The sequence below is a fragment of the Callorhinchus milii genome, unplaced genomic scaffold (genome assembly GCF_018977255.1).
Source record: "Callorhinchus milii isolate IMCB2004 unplaced genomic scaffold, IMCB_Cmil_1.0 Scaffold3, whole genome shotgun sequence".
Classification (NCBI taxonomy): domain Eukaryota; kingdom Metazoa; phylum Chordata; class Chondrichthyes; order Chimaeriformes; family Callorhinchidae; genus Callorhinchus; species Callorhinchus milii.
The window spans coordinates 12,657,600-12,673,312 of NW_024704744.1; the positions used below are offsets into that span (position 1 = coordinate 12,657,600).

The 15,713-nt window shown below is 38.5% G+C and overlaps 1 protein-coding gene across 1 annotated transcript in view; it reads right to left on the bottom strand.

Annotated features, from left to right (window-relative positions):
• Positions 1-271: 271 nt before the first annotated feature.
• Positions 272-15,713, bottom strand: part of LOC103185976 (peroxidasin homolog) — a 110,464-nt gene continuing 95,022 nt past the window's right edge. The window contains exons 19-23 of the mRNA XM_042333275.1: positions 13,569-13,777; positions 5,911-6,046; positions 5,004-5,151; positions 3,717-3,830; positions 272-2,500 (exon numbers count right to left, since the gene is read on the bottom strand). Of these exons, the coding sequence (XP_042189209.1) occupies positions 2,375-2,500; positions 3,717-3,830; positions 5,004-5,151; positions 5,911-6,046; positions 13,569-13,777 (733 nt within the window). The 3' untranslated portion in view covers positions 272-2,374. The remainder of the gene's footprint in view (positions 2,501-3,716; positions 3,831-5,003; positions 5,152-5,910; positions 6,047-13,568; positions 13,778-15,713) is intronic.

Below are 15,713 nucleotides of genomic sequence, written 5' to 3' on the forward strand. Positions count from 1 at the left end.
CAAGGTCAAGAGAAAGGTCTTTAGACGGGACTTGAAAGAGGTAAGAGGAGGGGGTGAGGTGGAAGGATTGCAGGATAGAATAAGACTTGCAAATGTCGGTCTATTTAAAACATGGGGGAACCCGACCACCCAACTCTTCCTCGGGGCTACATCTCCTTTCTGTCATTGAATCATGCTGACATATCTTACCACTCACCGTTCCCTTTAGCAGCTATAAACAAACTATTATACATTAAACAAAACAGAGCAAGATTAATAAAATGACAACAGGTTTAAGATAATGTGGTCTATTTAATTTTGTCCATACAAATGTATTACACAGTGCAAACATCAAACATCTCTTTGGTAAATTTATTGTTGTATGTAATATAAAGAGCATTCTGTCTCATTAAAGCAAATATGGCTTTCAGACTGCCAGCCTCAGAACGATGTGATCAAATTCAAAGAGACAATGGTCAGTACAAAAAAAACTATCAGCACTGCTGTTACATGGAGAAATAGTAAAAAATAAACAAATAGAAAGCAGCAGATATGCTTCATATTGTCTCAGCAGAACACATCACAATTCATTCATTAACATCACAGTCTGCATGCTACAATGAACAAAACAAAAATACGCAGACGCAGGGGAAAAAACCTTAAATGATTTTTTTTAAAACATTTTTTTAAAAAAGCTGAGGAGATATTTAAATATGTTTCAAATGATGTTGCTCCTTTGTATCCAAGAACCACTGGGGGAGGGAGGGGGGGAGGGAGAAAAATCACGGACATCTTAACAATGGGAAGCCTTGAAATGTAACATCCCTTGTACATAGCTAGTACCTGCTAGATTTACACAAGTGAGGATTGATTGCTGCTGAGATGCACTGATATTTTGCCTGTTCCCCACCCCAACCCATTTCCTGATATATATAAAAAAATATAAATTAACAGGGGTTCATTAACAAACCTAAAATACAGATTGGCATATTACAAATATGGTTACTTTCTCAAAGTAACACAAGAGATTGTTTGCCGTAAAATCAGATAGCACCGTGAATGAAAGATTGAGGTATGAGCTTTTTTTAATTAAAAATGTTGAAAAATTATCAGATGTCCTTCATCGATGGTCAAAAGTGCTCAATTAGCCTCTGACTAATTGAGGAAATAAATAAACTTCTCAAAAAAATAATGCAACGACATTTGGAAGTGATAGATGGCATTTAATACTGTTTCACTGGTTTGCACGACCATTCAATGGATAATCATGGAGCGATAAAACCCCGTTTCACAGACCTCTTCAAATGTCTTTAGTCTGCATACAAATTGCTATGTTGTAAAAAAAATTACTAGCACATTTTTAAAAAAATGTAATACGATAATTAAGAAGTGCAAAATGCCATAAACCCAATAAAATGCAATGGTTAAAGCTGAAAATTCAGTAACCAGGCCACAAGTGAGGAAAAGATTCAATTCAAACGTCCTAATGTGGAATGATAAAATCCACCCAACTTGTGAGAACTCCCAACAATTACTGCCACAAGTTAGTAAAGCAACACAGGGCACTTTTTCAATGCAGTATGTACACTGAAATGCAATTAGTAGGCATCTGAAAGTCAACTGTTCAAACAAGTACAAGCAATCTCTTCACATTATTTCCAAGCAGAGCCACAGTAGCTGAAAGAACAGCGTACAAGTCTCAACACCTTGTAAGGGTGAAAGACTGACACCAGATACAGCACAGAAAACATCTGGGGCTCTATGACTGAGCGTGAAGAAGGTGAAACATTTATTTAGATTGTTTTTCCTTTTCCTGAAATATTTTCTCACACTCTTTGAAAAAGTAAGTTAAAGGAAGGGAGGATGTGTGTGTGTGTGGAAGAGAGAAAAAAAGCATATGCTGATTTTCAGGAGCGTCAGTACTTGAGATAATTTTGCTTTTGAGCAAATAAAAAGTAACTTAAAAATGTTATGGTATGTTACCTCCTACTAGTCACTATAATGTCATATACAAGAAAATACATGTAGCACCACTTTTTTTTGGCATTTCTAACCTGAGAAGCTTACCAGAAAAACATGGCAGACAAAATCACACTGTCATACACAACAAACTATTTCCCTTTCAATACTTTTGCATTGTGGTTCTCTTTGACGGTACATGCACGCATAATGTTTAATTACAGGTTTGATCTTCCCACATTTTTGGAGCATAGAGCATGATTACGGGGCTTTTTTTGAAAAAATATCTCTTGTGATTTCTTCAAAGACCGATGTCATCTTTGCATGAACACCCACGAGTAGTTTTGAAAATGTACTAGAGTTAGTGACATCCAGGCATCACAGCTCATTGTAGAATAAAAGGGACAACCCACCCCTCTGGCTCTTCAGTGAAGGTTTAGGACTGCTCGTCAGTTTCCAAAGTTTGCTTCATACAGACTCGACAGCAAGCTCCTGCCACCTTGACAGGATCAGCACAAGTAGCTGGTGGACACGTTTCAACAAAGCAGGTAAGATGTCCTTCCTGAAAGCAGAAAGTGAAAAGTATTCTTTTTTTTGTTGTTTGCATCAAATGAATACAACTCTGTGCATTGCATCCCAACCCAACACAAAGCAGCAGCTCCCGGCAAGGTCACCTGTTGTTTAAACCAATTGGGTAAAACTTGATGTAATCCTAAATCCATCTCTTATTTGACAGGAATAGATTAAGGAATACTTGTGCATTGCTTCTATTTTTAATTAATACCCCAGGGTTAAGCACTCATTCAATGCACTACTCCAGAGCTCCAATTCCTGGATTGCCATCTTGTCGGTTAAACACCACCACCACATTTGTATTGTGCCTTTCATGTTGGGAGGATGTTCCAAGGCACTTTTAAAAGTAAGAGACTCCAGAAAAGTGACTTTATTTGATCAGTTTCCTGTTGCAGGTTGAGAAAATGGTTTCAAGTCCATATTAAGACTTTCAATTGGGGTTATTGGTCACAATGAAGGGCCTTCTTCATCCAGACCAATCTTATGATTTTGTGTGAACAGGCAAGTGCTTAAGGGTAGTATTAGTTAAGGAATTAGTAATACATTTTCAAGTATTGCTCAACTCAACCTTGTATTAATTATCTGCTTTCTTACTGTAGTTTGTAAACTCTGGTTAATCTCGACGCAAGATGCCATGACTAACCCCAAAGGATCCAGATTGAACAAGGTCTGGATTAGGGGTGGCAAGGATGTAAAGCAGCAAAGGGGCACAGTATCTGACACAGAGTTTTACCAGAATTGCAGGGGTTTTGTCTGGATTAGTGCCCGGGAACTGGATTTAAATGCAATACAGAGGTTTCTCAGGAGGCTGACTATTAAGTAAAAGGACATATTCTGCACATGTTCTTTTCTAAAAAAACATTAAAAACATGACTAATACAGATCAACAAGAGACATATTGTCTATAACATACCAATGGCACTGATCCAGACAGAAAACATTAGGTCAGCTGTTATTCCTTTTCTAGACTCAAAAAAACACCAAACAAACTGAATGAATTAGCAAAGAAACTGCACAACCTCAGGCAAATTAAGAACAGTTTGCACAACATTCTTTTATGACAGCCTGACAGCTGTATAATCCTGTGCAATTTTTTGTCACATGAGAATTGAAAGTATTCAGACTTGGGAGTGTTGTAATTGAATGGTCTACATCACAAATCCCAGTGGTTTGAAACCACTTTGTCTGCCATCAAATATCATTACCTTGCATTTGCACAGTGTGCAGGTGTCCTTCCTCCACTCTTCATTGTTGGAACGCTCACTTCCTCTTTCATCAGTGCAGCCAGATTTACTGAGACGCCCTTCAAGTTCCTTAATCTGTGGGAAAGATTAAATTCAGATGTCAATTTGTCTCTCACCTCTGGGTCAGAAGGCAACAGGTTCAATTGGAATTTTGAGCTCAATCTAGGCTGATAATAATGATCCTTGCATTTGATATAGTGTCTTATCACGTCTTTTAGACGTCTCAAAGCGCTTCACTGAATATACTGTAAAGTGAATTGACTGTGTATTTTGATACTCCAAAGCAATCTTGAAGAGTGCTATAATGTCAAATGAGGTGCCATCATTGGATGAGATGTTAATCCGAAGTCCTGTCTCCATGCTCAGTTTCAAGTTAAAAATCCCATGTCACTATTTGAAAAGTCGAGGGAGATTCTACTGGTATCTTGGCCAACAATCCTCCAAAAACAGTGCTCATTCACTTTATGCTATTTGTGGGATCTTCTTATCTCCAAATTGGCCTACATAAATCCATAATCACTAGAGTGACAGCCATTACCTGGAAAATGGTTTTGAGACATTTCAATGTAATAGGCACTATATCAAACACTAGCATTATTATTCAATTAAATCATTTAAACATCACGATAAGAAGCACAGAAATGTCACCACTTACCACAGGACTAGAGGCAGGAAGCCATACACAAGACATAGTTTCAAACCTTTTATATTTGAAGGTTAAAAAGATTTTGGGCAATACAGAACAATCAGCTAACAATCAACTAACATTAAAAATTCCACTTACATTCAGATACCATTATTCATGTATGAGCATGCAAGTGCTGACCTATGCTTTGCCTAAGAGCAGGATTCAGTGAAGTCAGCCTCATAACTTGCTGCTGACAGTTCACAAGGCACTAAAGCTGGGATTGAGGAGCCGAGGCACCAATAAAGAGCCATGAAATGAAACTTGGCCCATTGACCCCATTCACACAGCAGACCATGGAAATCACCATAACCCTCCAAATTTAGGACCATAGGAATATACCAGACCAGAAAGGATCATTGTGGGCCATATCTCGATTCCAACAATTCATTATCAAGCACGTTACTTTGGAGCCAGCTCAACCCAAGGCTCCATTCAAGCCAATGCTTCATTAGACACTTGAGGCAATCCTTTAAGACGATATCTCGACTATAATGGTGACCAGTACAATGAGAGAGAACTTTAGATGAAAGAATTGGATTTTGTGATTAATGTATCTGCACCTGATTTTGAAGACCAGCAATAGTTTTCTGCATTTCTGCCACAAAATCCTGGAAGTCACCCATGTTGGCATCCTTCTTTTCTGAGACAGGTTTCAATGATTTCAATGATAAGGTGGCATTGTCAGTCTTAATTTCATCCTTCAGAGTGCTGCAAAGAAATGTTAAATCACATTGGCATTAATTGCATTTCTCAGGAATTTTCAACTACATTTCTCATTACATCTATAAGTGAGCTAAAGGAGTGGGATGTGAATGACATTCATTCAGCAAATTATACTGGTCATACGGATAGGGTAATGTTCTGCATATATTAAAAAGGACCACGTTTGAGATAATGACGGACATAGATGTAATTATTTGACTTAAGAGAAGTGAGGCCAGAAAAATGCCAATACAATTAAAGCATCAAGTGAGAGGAGATATTGGAAGGAATTATTTTCCTAATATTCCTGAATATTCTAAAGATTTGGCTCAATGATGCTTTGGGAATATTTACCCAGAGCATTTCTTCAAGAATCAAATGGAGTCAGTCAACAATCTGTGCAAGGATCAAGCCTCATGGGCCACTTGTTTCCGACTTTATATTCTTCGAAGGACTGGGTGAGACCAGAGAATTATTGAGGGAAATAACCAGAGTGAATCTGTATCATACAATTCAGAGACAGCATGTTTAGCGTCACTCTGAAAGTTGCATGATTGAATAATCGGCTTGAATTTGAACCCAGAATTATAAATTAGAAATAGCATAATATCAACATTGAGGCTTTTTAACAAAAAAAGGCTCACTGTAATAGTTTTGATAACTGGAACAAATATTTGGAATTGAAAAAACTTTGTATTTTATTCCCAGCTTCTGCTTAAATACACAATTTACAGAAGCGAATAAGTTACACAAAGCAGTTTTCACCTGTCAGAGAGAAACTCGGAGAGCGTCATGCGTTTCCCCTTTCTTATCGGGGTTTCCTCTTGGAAGCTGTACTTGGCTGATCTTTTACCACGGAAGTGTTGTGACAGAGCATTGAACTGCCCTCTAGTCCTGCAGTCTAAGGAACAAAATAAAAGATTCTGTCAAACCGAAAAAAATACTGAAGGTAATTGCAGTATATCCAAACTGTAATATTGGACTTTTGAAAATAAGGCTCCAATTTTTTTTATTTGTTCTTATAAAATCTAGTTTCTGGACCATGCTACACTTTGTCCCAGTCATCGAGAATGTTTGCTATTTAACAAATGCAATGTTTATTGAACTATAACCATCTTGATAAAACATACATTTTTCCGTACCGTTTCTTCTGGCTTGATTACCTAACAAATACAAATTGTTGCATGTGATCCAGGCCAATATGGCTTAAATAGGTAATTGCTGTTGAGTGTAGTTAGTGACTGTGTAGTCGTAAGCAAATGTAGCAGCCAATTTTGCACTCAGCAAGTTCCACAAACAAACTTGGTCAATTTATCTGAAGGATTGTTGGCCAATACACTGAGACACACTCTTTTCCGACAATCTTGTATGATCTTTAACATCCATCTGACAGGACCTTGGTTTAATGTCTCATACGAAGTACAACTAAAACAGTACTCCCTCACTGCACTGCTGAATCAACCTGGACGTCAGCCTGCAGTCTCAATAGGAGGCTTCAAGCCACAACCTCGGACCCAGAGAGGCAAGAGTGGTACTAACTGAACCAAATTGACACAAGTTACAAACTGGTTACATAATATTAAAATTAATTTAAAAATTCTCTTAGTACTGTTGCATATAGTAAAGGGTAATTATAGTCGACTAAAATCAACGTAGCAGTGGATGACTGAATATTTTCATTTACGGGAATAAATGAAATAATAATAATCCTTGTATTTGATATAGCGCTTTATCACGTCTTCGAGACGTCTCAAAGTGCTTCACAGCATATACAGTAAAGTGAATTGACTACATTTTGTGGGCGAAATGTCAGCTTTCAAAGCTTTCAATGCAGCCTGTTGACTTGTTTGCTGCAGAACTAGATGTTTTTTAACCTGGGCTCTTCTTGTACATGTGCTGGAATATTATACGTTTATAATAGCTGTCATTTCAGGAAAAATCAGCATTTGTGAACAAATGTATTCTGAGTCATACTGGGGATCAGTTGATACATGAAAGTGGGCCGGATTAGCAAAATTCCAGTTTGTTGTAAACACCAAGAATTGACAAACTTGGGCAAGTTTCCTTACTCCACATGCCTAATAATAATCCCTCCAAAAACCCCAAACAATAATAAATGGGTCATTTTCAATCTACGACTGTTTGTGGGACATTGCTGTGCGCAATTGGCTGCCGCGTTCACCCACAAATATACAGTCAATTCACTTTACAGTGTGTTCTGTGAAGCGCTTTGGGATGTCCTCCCGACGTGAAAAGCGCTATATCAAATGCAAGGATTATTATTATTAAACTGATTTTGATTGTGAGGATGGGGGGGGTCCTTGACCCAGATCAAGCCCCTGTGAGCTACCCAACCCCAAGCAAACGCACATTGCAGGCTCAAGTTAGGATGGGTCGGTTTCCTTGGTTGCTATAGAAAGAAAGATCGAACTATCTTTTCTGACTGTGAATTCAGCCACCTTCTCCCCATATTTGCGGTTTGTATAGCTAGATTCATAAGAGTATTGTTGATATAAACAACATGCATGAATGACTAATATATAAACATTGGATAGATTGCATCCTTCACTCCTGCCAAACTGTAGCCTCTCTCTGCACAAAGAATGATCCCAACAAGAATCATATAATATCTAACCTTCATATTCAGTCCATTCAGGTCACGCCAAACTAATATGCAGTTTGAGAATCTATATTCAGTTTTTGCCTGTCGCTTTATCCTATCAATGCTCAAAAACAAAATCTGAAACTAATTCTGTCCCAGAGTTTGAGTTCCTTGGGCAAGCTGGAGCAATGTCAAGCACTCGGTGGAAGTTGCTCAGTGAAGAGCATTGCTGGCATTGTTTACTTTCATCGCTCACAGAGATGCACAACATTCAACTGCTTTCGTTATGAGCCAAACCGGGACAATTTAAAAAATCCAGTTTGCAAAATAATCCGTTTCTGAATAAATGACCCCGAGATAAACTTGATATTTTCCATAGCAACCAAAGAAAACAAACAAATCTTTTGCATTGGCTATACCCAACAGCTGCCAGACAACATCAGGCAAATTGTTTGAATCGTCCTTGTGGCATTTACAGTTAAATAAAAACTGATCATTTCATGCATTTTTACAACACAATTTGTTTTTCCTGTCCACTGTTAGTGTTTGACTACTCTTGGGATACAGTTACAGAGCAAGATCATTACTCATTTCTGGGCCTTGACTAAGTGTTGGCAAACCTATTACAATGGAGTGCTATCTTGTCCTCAATGTTCACATCCCTATAACACTCAGCAGGGATTCCTAGACAGCAATTAAGAACAGCAGCTGAGCTGGGGCCCAAAATCTAAAAGTGGCAAACTATGAAAAGCTTCAGGCAAATTTGTCACGCCTTGTTAGGGGCATATAAGGAAAAAATAACTTTCAGGTTGGCATCAGTTCATTTTAATGGATAGATGTTCTTCCCTCTTTTTGTGCTTAAGATCGATGGGATGATAATTTCATATTAATACTTAACTTTGTCGAGGTATTTAAAGAATTCACACTGAATTATTCTACAATAGAAGCTGCCTGTGGTTGGCAAGTCTATTATTTTTATTGCTGCATAACTTTGGTTTATGAGCACTTCCTCACCATAACTGCCCAGAGTGAAACATTAATGTAGCACTAAGATTTCAAGTGTAGACGTGTCAAATCCAAATGTGACTCCAATCAAATGGAAGGTGGAGATGGTCTAGAAATTGCTGGAGCCCCAACCCAACATCTGGAGTGAAACAACTCTCCATAGTCTAAAAGGTTATGGTGAACTTATGATGAGCATTAAAGTTGTTGCTTAAACATACCAAAAATATGACTGTTGCATTTGGCAGATTATATGTTGGTAGCTAGATACAACAAAAGCAGCAATTAGCTGGTAAAAATTAGGTGGTTGTCAATCATTTGGGGTTTCCGTCCTTCTCAAGTTCCTCAGTAGAATAGATTACAGTTGTGTATAATATGAGAGCCAATTTAGATCCCTTTATAGAGCCCCCTAACCCTGGACATACATCATTAGCTGAGCACAGCTGTGTACATGTGTAGTAGGGAGCTTAGCATTGGAATTTTCTTGGAAATTAGGGAAAGAGGGAATGATTTTGGAAGGGGGATCCAAATGACGAGGGCGTAGTACCTGAAGGCTTGGCATTTATGGATCAATGGTGGAGTGAAGAGAAAGGGAATAAGTAATAGCCCAGTCTGAAAAGCAGAGTGTACAGGCTGGAATGTAGAGCTGGACAAGTTTGCATAGGTAAGGTGGGACAAGACCATAAAACAATTTATAGACAAGGAACTAAATTTGATCCTCTGAGATAAAGACAATTATAGGAGATTGATGAGGATGGAGGTAATAGGAGAGAACTTAAGCTAAGAGTTTTGGACCCGTTGAAGTATCTGGAGAATGGAGCTAAAGAAGTCAGCAAAGAGAACAATGGGACATCTATCGAGGAGCTAACAGAAGGTTGGAAAAGGTTTCTCCATCAATGGAGGTGAGGTGCGGATAATCAGTCAATATTCTGAAGGTGGAAGACAGCAAAGTTTGGCGATGGACTAGATACGATTTTGAAAATTAGCTGCTTCTGAAAGGAGGTCAGTAGAAAAAAGGGGCCCAAAATTATGGGTCTCATGTTATACATGTTTCAATATTTTCTATTGAGGAATATGGATACACAACTACACTTTCCAAACACAAGAGCTCTTAGAACAGAAAGTACCGTCCTCCCCTTGAACTTTATCTTATTAAACGACTTTAATACCTCCCGCATCTTTATGTGATGTAGTTGTCACTTCTATTAGTTCGAAAAAAAGATTCAAAGCTGAGAATTAGAGCCAGGTACAACTCTAATAACCTTTCTTGGAGCCAATTCAAGTTTCTAACCTCCAGACTTTTTAGTGCTCTAAACATTGCAAGAATATAGTATCTATCAGAGCTGGTGTGCCAATGGTAACAGGAAGCCTCCCCAGTTCCGTTCCAAAGCTTTAATATGTCAGAGATATAAATTTGAACTCATGCAGACAAGCTGAAAATATACTGTTTTCCAAGCATTAATTGAAGGAATGGTTAGAGCATGGAGTTAGTCCCTGCACCTGGATAAATGAACCAAATGAGACGTGCTTGGAGTTATCTGAATATCTTTTCCTGACTTTATATAACATTTCTCATTGCTAGAGCAGTGTGATGGCGACAGCAGTGTAACATCATTCATAAGAAAACATTTATCCACATCTTTGGGACTGAGATTCCCAATGCAGCTACCACTTTCACCTGGTTATAATGAGCTGTTTTTTTTAAAAAAAGGCACATGCCAACTACATAGCAGTTACTCTGGGGAAAAAAAGCTCAGAAATAACTTAGAAGCTTCAAAGGTCTATTTGATAGAAGGATTGAATCCTCAACTGCATAGATTCTGCCTAAATAACCACAAGTATTCTGCACGAGGTTACACCACAAAACCTTAAGACGTGCCTCTTTGACTCCGCTTTCAGTCAGCTTTCCCTTCCCCATACCTTTGGCTTTGACTCAGGTGTCCAGGCAACATTACTAAGCACTTTGAGACATCCTCCCAATGTGAAAGATGCTATACTGTATAAATGTAAATTGTATTGTAACCTTTGGAACTGTGCCTCTATCCCTCTGCCTCGCACCCTTGTTATCAGTCTTCAAATTCCACCCGAAACTTACTTCTTTGACCGTATCTACGATAAACTTTCCCACTCGCTGGTATCCAAACACTACTCTGAGGCTTTAACCCATATGAAGCCATTATATCAATGCATGTTATAGTTGCTACATGAAGACAGAAATAAATACAAGGCGCATACGGGACTTTTAAAAGTAAGCATTTGGATCTAAATTTTGAGTTAACAAAACGTGCACAATTTGCAGGTTGGCTTAAATGTGCAAAAGCACACAGGTGTCCTAACCTAACATGATTAACAATCGAAGTAAAGGATACAAAATAACCGGTAATCATTTTATTGGTTTGCAATGACCGAATTATTAAAGATGCCTTAATTCGTACACATTCGCACATGTTCCTTTTAACTTGGTCAGCCACCGCGGTGTCTGACACATGGAGAAACCCATCACAAATACATCTTCTAATCTACTAAAATACTGAAACAAATTGGGGCTTCACCAACTATGCAGACAAATATACCTGAATTGGTCTTTGTACATGGTATGTTCAACTGCTCTCATCTGCCATAACATCTGGCTACTTTTTGAAATTCACATGGTTAGCGACATTATCTAGTCCTTTTCCTACCACTTTGCTGTGTATGAGTGTGATTGCAGATGTCACCAAGTTTCATAGTCTTTCTGAATGCGGACAGATTTATACTGTCACAGTGGTGAATACAACAGTAAGCAAATTGTTTTTAATAATAATAATAATCCTTGTATTTGGGACGTCCTCCCGATGTGAAAGGCGCTTTACAAATGTAATGTTGTTGTTGATACAGTGTCTTATCACTTCTTTGGGATGTCTCAAAGCGCTTCACAGAATATACTGTAAAGTGAATTGACTGTATAGTCTTCTCAACCTAGTGCAAAAATTGTTTCTCTCCTTCACTTTGACTGCATAATCTGTATGTTCGCAACCCATAGTTATATCCCTCAAATAGCTGGATAGGCTAAGCAAGTCACACATTTGAAACATTTTTTTCATCAAGGTAAGATTGCATGAATTGGGTTCTGTGCGCATTACAGATAGTTCTTGATTATTTGGCTGCATCTTTAATGTAAGGCAGCTGCTTTTTCAGATGAGAATGTTGGCTCATTCAAAATTGGTGAATACAACACAAGTAACAAATATAGTTTCTTCCGTGCAATAAGTCTAGACAGAATCCAGCTAAAGCTCCCTGAATGGAAATTCTTCTGTTCTGCCAGGAGCTTCACATAAAAGACTGAAACATCATCCAGATACAGCATTATCCACCCCGATTTAGGTCTTCAAACAAAGCTAAATTCTAACAGGATGACTTGAAACACATCAAGCACAAAAAATTATACCGTTTCACATTTTTTAAATTTTCAATACAAAATAAAAAGCCACATCACAGCATAGTAATCGGTAGGTGACTGCACTACTCATGCAATCAAAGACTTTAGTGAAAAGGCTGCAGAATGACAGGAATTATGGTTAAGAAACCTGCTGGCTTCTTGTTGGTAAATCTCACTTGCTGTTTTGATAAATTAAGCCTTTTAGATTCAATGGGGTCAAAAGAGAAGCGGTTCACAATGGGATTCAGCAAGAGGAAGTCACAGTCACTACACTGGAAACCTATGGTATGTCACAACCGACTCACAGGATACCCAATCTGGAACATCACCACCTCACGGGTTACTGTGTATCACCTGCAAAGTACTTACCTGCAGCAACACACTGGAACAAGAGAACATAAGTTGAGAGTAACAAAGGGCAATTTCTCATACCAGAGGTTAATTAACGACTGGAACAAGTTAATGCCAGGATTCATTTAAGAAATAGTTTGATCCTGTGATGGAAGGACGGTAGGGTGGGTATTTTGGAAAGATGAGATCAAATGGCCAAAAGGACCTTCTTCATCCAAACCAGGCTTGTGATCTTGTCACTCTCAGTTGGAGACTTAAATCTATCTGTGCATCCCAATGCAAATTGCTGACCCCAATAGGTTGCAACAAAACGTCTTTAAAGTAATAATTCTGCCCACTAATGCTTTCAAAATAGGGACATCACAAAACAAATAAATTAAATTTTCCTGCACTGCTTGACAGGAAACAAAGCAACAGCTGCATTGTCAGTCTCATTATTTTTGACTAAATTATGTCCAGGGACCAGTTTATATTTGGCTAAACCAGTTTTCAGCTGCAAAACTTTCCATTTGGCTGGAAAAGGAACGGATGTATGTATACTAATGGTAAACACAGATGTACCCTGAACATAATCTGGATTCACGGAATGAAGATTCTATAAGATTAACATTCCTTAGGTTTGATGATCAGCAAAACAGAAAACAGTGAGGCCACAATACACACGTTTCATACATTCACCTCAATTTGCATACTTCAAATTTGAAAGAGCTGATTATACAGAACGAACCTCTGCTCTAAAATAGAAACCAAATCTGCATATGTGGACTTTAATTCATATTAGCATGTGGAGTACAAAAAATAATTCTCCCTGGTATACAACTCAGCAATTACTTTTACCATTGAAGGTAAACTATGCACTTTCAACCATGCACTTACATAAACTGCATTTTTATGGAAGGGTAGATGCAAAATCACTCAAGCTGACATCAATGATCCTCTGAAACCTAACATATGCTCAAACTTAGTATAAATTTCTTCCCACAAAAGAGAAACTCCACCCAAAGACTCTTCCCCCACAAGTCACTCAGACCTCACCCATCAGTTACGAACCTTCGCAACAATCTTGCCACATCCTCAAGTCCATTTTTGGTAAGTCAGCACAGCTCTCATAACCATGAGGGAATGTCGCCACTTTGAACACATCAGGTTGGATCCTGGTGATGTTGTCTCCATTGTCACATAGGACACGAGCAAGGGAGCTTTGCTTGATCTGTGTGAGCTGCGCTGGAGTGAACACCCCAGGATTCTCATACCAGAACCTGTTCACCCATAGGAAAGGGGAAAACACATTTTTTAAGCCAGTCATGTTCATTTGAAACTTTTTTAATTTCTGTGTTGAACAATGCCTTCTGATCGTCACTTCATCAGCTCGAAAACCCGACCCAACTTTCAATACCGGTTCAACAAAAAAACATTTACCCAACATAAGGTCAATTTAAATTTAAACTAAATTAAAGAACAAACCAATCAATGTTCTGTGATCCACAACATACATAATTGTTCACATCAGTGGAAATGCTATGGTTTCAGGAACAAAAATAGTTGCTTCCTGTTGGTGAGAAACAATAACAAGAAACAATTTGTATTTGGGTATTAGGTGGCATGATAACAGCTGGAGGCAGCAATAAATTGGTGTCATGAAATGGACCCTGGTGGCTGAGATTGCAAAGAGTCTGCCGAATTTGTTTCAGTGCCAAGGAGGCTTAGTCACATCATGGCCAAATGCACGCTTCAACGACCCTTATTTAGCACTTGATACCCTGATATTGATTTTTTTGGGTTCAGTCGGGTGTCTAACACATGCAGAAACCCATCACATGTTTAAGGATATCTAGACCAGATATCTTCCACGTGATGAAGTATGTAGAAAACAGGAGAGATGATTATCTTACATTACTTCCCTAATTAGAGTCAAAGTTCAGTAAGAACTAGATTTCAGGGTATGATTTGATTCCAGTTCCACTCCCCAAATCATTTCAAGAAGTAGTTTCAGGAATTGGATTGATACAGTTTTATATTTTTTGCAGGCAAAGTTGTGCAATCCAAACAGCTTTTATTGTTATTAAAGAGCTGATCTTACGACAGACTATTCCACATTGAGAAAAAAATAGCATATGGCCCTAGTTGCAGGAGCTATACACACACACACAAGTTTGCATGCGGAGAACTATCCTCAAGCCTGGCCAAAGCAATTATGTTGTGGGAAACATTAAGTGTAGGTTCCTGCTCCAAATGGCTTTGCTATTGAAGCAATAATCGCTCCAGCAGTGTAAATCCAGGATCGAAGTACTGCTCTACTTTCCTTGTTTTTCCATAAAGAAAATCCCTTCAGTTGGCAGAATACTTATCAACTAGGTGAAGGAGGCACATGCAAGACTGTTCAGTTCATTCCAGCTCAGTTTCATTTACCTCATTGTGCTAATCATAAAATTAAGTCATTAGTGCTCTTATCAATATGGTGATCATTAACACTATTTATCAAAATATTGAGTTAATAAATCAAGCAATTTATAACATTACTCAAATGATGGGGAATGTAACATTCTGGTCCTAAAGTATGTAACGTTTGGCAACATCTTTGGTCAGTCAGATGAGATGCACAATAAGAGACTCTGATTTTGATCTATTACTCAGCTATAAATGTAGATGGACAATAATGGTTCCAGTCTCTCCCAATATAGGCACAGACACATGAGCTGCCCTGCAAAATTTATAGATTTTCAGTCTATCACTGGCAGGAAGTTCTTTATTTAACACCGACTCCTATTATGTCCTGTTAGCCGGCTGCCTTGACACTTGTGGAAGTTCATCTTCAAGTTTAAGAATATCTAAACTAGACCAAGTTCCACATCAGCATGCCATCTAAACATGGAAATTTCACCTCCTCTCACCAGGAGCTTGAACTGTATCCTATGTGTGATGGGAAGCCAGTGGAGTCAGGCAAGGATGGGAGCAGAGAGGTAGAGTTGGGTGTCATCTGCATACATGTGTCAGACCAGCAATGATCCTGGAATCAAGGATGGAGGCAGAGAGGCAGAGTTGGGTGTCATCTGCATACATGTGGAAGTTGACCCCATGTCTGCAAATGAAGTCACCAAGAGGGAGTATATAGATATTGAAGAAGAGGGGACCAAGGACAGAGCCCTGAGCAATGCCACATGAGACGGTGCGGGAGCTAGAGAAGAAATCATTTGT